At 41.7% G+C, this 6418-nt stretch overlaps 1 protein-coding gene across 1 annotated transcript in view; it reads right to left on the bottom strand.

The window, feature by feature from the left end:
• Positions 1-6418, bottom strand: part of LOC101857512 — a gene marked incomplete in the record, with an annotated part of 10455 nt that overhangs the window by 2992 nt on the left and 1045 nt on the right. The window contains 1 exon segment of the mRNA XM_013087180.2: positions 848-1034. Coding sequence (XP_012942634.1) covers positions 848-1034 — 187 coding nt within the window.

The raw sequence follows: 6418 nt of genomic DNA, 5'->3' as shown, positions 1-6418 counted from the left end.
GTTTGTGCGTGCGTGCGTGTGTGTGTGTGTGTGTGTGTTTGTGTGCGTGCGTGCGTATGTGAGAGGGGGGGTGGGGTGGTGGTGGGAGGAGCTATACCCCAAACCCTATAAGAACAAAATTGTTTCATTTGTTTTTGTTTCACCTTTCGTTTGATGATAGGTAATGTAGAATGATCAACACTAAACAATAGTGAAACCTTCGGCAGAACGTGCAAACGTTCCTTTTGACAAAACAGACTCGACCCAAACTGTGTACAGCTAACGCCAACTTTTGTCACCTTCAAAGGATGCAATAGACAACGAGATAGACAGAGAGCCAAACAGATAGACAAGCAGATACCAGTACACATACAAACAGACATACCATGAGAAAGAAAGACAACCATACAGACAGACAAGCAAATGGACACACAAGCAGAGATACAAACAGGCAGACAGACGGGAAGCATTGGTCGTCAACTCAAGTAGTAAAAAGACAAAAAAATGTGACAGACAGCGAAACAAAACAAACAGGCAGACAAATAAACAAACAGACAAACAAATAGACAGACGGACAGACAAACAGACAATGAGACAAACACATAGACAAATAAACAGACAGACAGACACACAAACAAACAGAGAGACACACAAACAAACAGACAGACAGACAGTCAAACAGAGAGACAGACAAACAGACAAACAAACAGACAGACTGACTTACTTTTGTCGCTGTCCGCCGTGAAGCACTGGTCGTCAACACAAGTCGTACACAGACAAAAAAATGTGACAGACTGCGAAACAAAACAAACAATCATGAACACAGATAAACAAACAGATAGACAAACAGACAGACAGACTGACTTACCTTTGTCCTTGTCCGTCGGGAAGCACTGTTCGTCAACACAAGTCGCGAACAAACCCACAGAAAACAGGCCGTCCCGAGCCCAGAAATGGGAGGTGCAGGCCAGGATCCACATGAGCACACATGACAGCAGCAGGGATAACGCGGCCGTCACTGCTGTATGGGCCGGGGGTACCGACGACGTGCATGTCTGTGGATGAACAAACTATGCATCAGCATTAATTTTCCACCACTGTGTTTCATTTTTGTGACTGTCTCGTAAACTAGTAAGCAATCATGAGGGGTTTTTTTTTTAAAGTAACTTTTACTGCACTTACAAAACAAAAAGGTCATATAGGTGCCGAAGATTACTGGTGTATCAAGAGATTAATATACACAAAAAGGAAGGAGGAGAGATGGACAAGGACAAGAGATGTTTGATAAGAAAGTAGAAGCAAATCACATCAGAGTACCCGCCAACCACCAACTATCATGAGTTTGAAGTAAACTGTCACATGGGGTAAGGTGGGATCAGGCATCAATTTGTGGGCATAATAATAATATTTGTAGTTATTGATATCATCAAAAATTAAAGCATGTTCGTTTGCCTTACTTTGGGTGACATAAAATGTGAAGTAAACAAGTAAAATGGGAAGCATCGTGGGGAAATCAGGTGCTCGTGGAAATAAGGAAATCAGATAAAACGGCATTTTGGAGCCCATTTGTCTTACTTTGGGTGAAAAAAAAATGTGAAGCGTTGTGGGGGAAATCTGGTGCTCATGAAACTAGTGAAACCAGATATAACGGCATTTTTGCGGCATTTGTCAATTTTTATCGATTTTTTTTTAGCTTCACTCTTTTTGCTAACATTTAAGAACACGCATTTGAGTGGATTTTACTGGAAAAAACATTGATTACAGTCACAGAAAACATACATCAAATGCAATATCTAAGGACTTTCAAGCAATGGAAATCACCACGGTTTGGTGAAACCAGATGATCCCCACCTCCTTGAATCGCAACTATCTCGACTTGTGGTCAAGAGTGATGAGTACTTCTTTCATCTAGAAAAAATAAACAAGTTTTAAGTAGATACCAATGACTCCACCATTTCGAGAAAAACATCGTTCTATTTTGAAAAGAAGTCGAGATATCAGACACTCTGTCGAGTCGCCTGATGTGAGAGGTAAAAGCAGTGAGAAAATAGCTGTCTAAGTTTTGTGACTTCAAAGCTTGGGGCTTCTCGGAAAGGGTAAACAGATAGGAACAAGGGAAAGGTAAAATGGGTAAGAAATGACACTTGCAATCGGGTACCTCTGTACTTGAAATTAAAAACCTGCGCGAATACCGCGAGCTAATCTGGCAGAAAAGTGGTATGTCTGAGTGTGGGTTTCTTCGCAAACACATATATGTGTAGGGGTCAGGAAAAGAAAGAGTTAAAGTCACTCCAGAAAAAAGGGGGAAAAAAACAAAAACAAAAACAAAAACAAAAACAAAATCAGCTGGACATAATAATATGCACGATAATATACTGCCGTATTTGGATAATTAGTGTAAAGGTCGTAAAGTGGGTGTTTCGAGGGTGCCAGGTCCTTCTTTTCTGTCAAATCTATGGTCCTTATCTCTGTCCCTTCTTTTCTTGGTATCTTACTCGTTAGTACTACCTCTAATCTTCGGCATTTATATGATTTAATTGATTTTCACGTTCCGTAAAACCTTTACTAAAAGATTTTTTAAATATACTAGCGAGCAAAAAAAACACGAAAGACTATTTTGGTCATAAATAATTAACCATCAATAGTAAAAGACAAAAGTTTACACCATCGATAGTATGTCACATCCTCTTTGGCAATCAAAAGTTTCCTGTCTTGTTTGTCACCGGCAACTAGAGTTATTGCCCTTATTGAAGCATGGAAAAAATCACGTGGTGCCTTCAAAACAAGGTGTAAATGAGTGGAAAAAAGGGTGAAAAGTATTCTCCTCAGCTCGGCTATACAGGCCAATGTAAAAAATCTATTCGGTCGTTTCGCCCCGCATTTGCAACGACAATGCCACTTTTAAGGGATATTCGGGAAGAGAGAGCAATAGGCCGTTTAGAGGGTGGAGAAAGGCAAATTGTGGTCGCCAATCATTTTGGGGTTCACATCTCGACCATCCACAGACTCATAACCCGTTTTCAGCTCATGAATTCTACTTTGGTCCGAAAAAGGTCAGGTCGACCCAGATGCTCTAAGCACGTGCATACATACACATTGTCCGGATGCATTGTTCAAATCGGCTTCAGACAGCTACAAGAACATCAGACTTTATATGGGTACTCACGGAAGAGTCATAATTCGACACACAGTAAACCGACGATGGCGTCACGTAGGCCTTAAACGCCGTCAACCTTACCATGGTCCAGTCTTGACCGCACGCCATCGCCAAAAGCGTTTCAACTGGGCTCAACACCATGTCAACAGCCGTCTGGTTCTCATTTTCGGGCGAATGCCTGTTCTTCATAGATACAATAGACAGGGACCTCCCTGTTCTTAGTACATACAATAGACAGGGACATCCCTGTTCTCCATTGACACAATAGACAGGGACCTCCCTGTTCTCCGTAGACACAGTAGACAGGGACCTCCCTGTTCTCCATAGATACAAGAGACCTCCCTGTTCTCCACAGATACAATAGACAGGGACCTCCCTGGTCTCCATAGATACAAGAGACCTCCCTGTTCTCCATAGATACAATAGACAGGGACCTCCTTGTTCTTCATAGATACAATAGACAGGGACCTCCTTGTTCTCCATAGACACAATAGACAGGGACCTCCTTGTTCTCCATAGATACAATAGACAGGGACCTAGCTGTTCTCTATAGACACAATAGACAGGGACCTCCCTGTTCTCTATAGATACAATAGACAGGGACCTCAGAGTTTCTCAAGAGGAAGGCGAAGCTTGATGTGACAACTGTATCATAGAAATGACTCGCTGGGAGGGCACTGCGTCATGATCTGGGGAAGTGGCGTCGCGTGGGTTGCAGACAAGATGGTACATATTTGGAAAGTGAGCAAAAGGGCAATAGGCTTCGTAGCTACTATTAAGATTTCTAGAGTAAGTTAATTACTATCTGCAGTATATCTCGTAATCTACATTTATCGATATTTACAACTGTTTCTAGATGAAACCGCATAAAAGTTCACTACGCTCAAAATCTGATAAGATTTAAAGATTTCTAATTACTTCGTGCAACACCAGGACTTGCTACGCAATAGAGGGAGACAACAGTTTCGATACCCATCCTTCTTTGAGTTACAGGGGATTCTACTAGCGTAGTAGATAGGCTAGCGAAAACTTGGATCAAATGTTTAGCTTACACCAAATGGATGCTGCGAAGAGCAGTTTCATGCACCTTTTTTCTTGTGCCGGAAAAACGATGCCTAGATTTCTCTACAGTAACAAAATTACTTTGCTGCAAAGATTTTGCTCGCTCCCAGCAGACATTACCGCAAGCGGTGCGACGAGCATAAACCATCCTCACCGTCTGTCTCTTCACTTCACTGGCGCAGCCAGCGGGTGACGGATCGCAAGGATGTAGTAATGTAGATCTAGAGCACTGACTGGTTTACAGCAATTTTTAAAAAAAGGAGGGGGTGAAGGCCAGGGTTAGGTGGAGCGCTTGCACCAATTGCATCTGGGGTGGAATCATGTGGAACCACAAAATAGAACCGATGATCTTCCAAAGTCAAGGCCAAAGTCGAGATCAAGGCATCAATGCTGCCGTTACATGGAAGAAGTTCTTAGGCCACTCTACACAGTTTTAACTTCCCGGTCCAGCCAGATAATGCTTGTGCGCACACTTCTCGTGTTACACAGGATTTCCTACAACACCATGACATCACTCTGCAGCCTCACCCTGCCCTTAGCACGGATTTAAACACAATTAAGCATTTTTCGGACGAAATTGAACGATGCACCGAGGGGGAGACAACCAAGGCCGAGAACGATGCAGGAAGTGGAGGTGGCCATTCAGGAGATAATCAAACAAGCAGATCTCGCTACGTTTTACCAACTACCAGTGGCTTTCTTGTACCGATTGTAGTTGTCCGATCTATTGGTAGCCGAAACCACAACTGTGCATTTTGATGCATTAACCGAAAGTTGAAAATGTATTCCGCAAAAATTCAATATTCACAGTGATGACCATAGTAATCTTTCATAATGCCCAAAAAACAGTTTGAGTTTAAATTCCCCCGTTTCGTTAGAAATGGAAAACGGACATGATCACCATTGCAGAGGTAAATAGGATAGATCTATTGTGTTTCTTTAGCTCGCTAGAATACTTCACTGATTCAAGGCCATACGGTCATTTCATTTGTACGTTATGTGGTATATATGGTCTATCCTAAGGTAAGTCGCCATACTATGAGCTCTATTATTTATTTATTATTTCTTTTTGGAAATATGTGATTTAGACCTTTCATTTTTCTAACCCCTTCAACAGTATTTATACAGTGCACATCTACGTCCTGCAGCATGCTTTATACACTGTACAATTATTATTACCCCCAGGAGAAGACACAAGAACTCTCAGAAGCATTCTTGGCATTCCGGGAAGCATTCAGTGCAAGCTGGGGATTACATGAGCTAAAACAATAACACACTGACACGATCTTTCGCTGTCTCTAGCGGGTACCCATTGCAAACTGAGTGAAGTGAGGGAAACTCGTGGAAAGAGCTTTCCCCAAGGATACAAAGTTGGACTCTTGACGGGATTCAAATCCATGACCTTACGGTTGAGAGTCCGAGAGCCTTCAAGCTGATCACCGAAACAACGTCCAACTACTGCAAAAGTTAAACAGAACAAATAGAAAGACTTTGACACAATGACATTCGTTCAGTGGTGAGGACAAACACAAGAGAAACGAACAGAAACAACCGAAGGAAAAAAGATCAATGTAGAAACTAGCAGTGTCACCCACTATCTGCCTGTATTCCTCCAAACCAAACATAGCCCACTTTTCCTTTACTTTCCACAGGAATAGTGTACGTGTGTCAGCGTGTTACATTAGTTTGAAATAGTGTTGCACATGTGTAAGTGTGTTGCACAAGTTTAGAATGTTACTATACGAGTGTAAATGCGTTACACACGTTAACAATAGCATTGCTCATGTATAAGTGTGTAACACACAATTTATGGCATGTTGGAATATTGTACATACGTAAGTGTGTTACACAAGTTCGAAATAGTATTGTACAGGTGTAAGTGTGTAACATAATTAACGGCATGTTTTAATATTGTTAGTGTGTAAGTGTGTTACGCCGCACTATAGCATGTTGAAATGTTGTATGTGTGTAAATGCGTTACACACATTCGGAATAAGTTGTACTTGTGTAGCCTAAGTGTGTTACGCAAGTCAGGGATATTTTGTACGTGTGTAAGTGTGTTACAAACACGTTATGGCATGTTGAAATAATATTGTACGTGTGCAAGTGTGTTACAGAAGTTACGACATGTTGTAACATTGTACAAGTGCAACGGTGTTACAAATGTTCCAGCGTATTGAATTATGCATAGCAACAACAGTAAAAGCAGCAGCAGCAGCA

The sequence above is a fragment of the Aplysia californica genome, unplaced genomic scaffold (assembly GCF_000002075.1).
Source record: "Aplysia californica isolate F4 #8 unplaced genomic scaffold, AplCal3.0 scaffold00554, whole genome shotgun sequence".
NCBI classification, from domain to species: domain Eukaryota; kingdom Metazoa; phylum Mollusca; class Gastropoda; order Aplysiida; family Aplysiidae; genus Aplysia; species Aplysia californica.
This window is presented reverse-complemented; position numbering and strand designations above follow the sequence as displayed.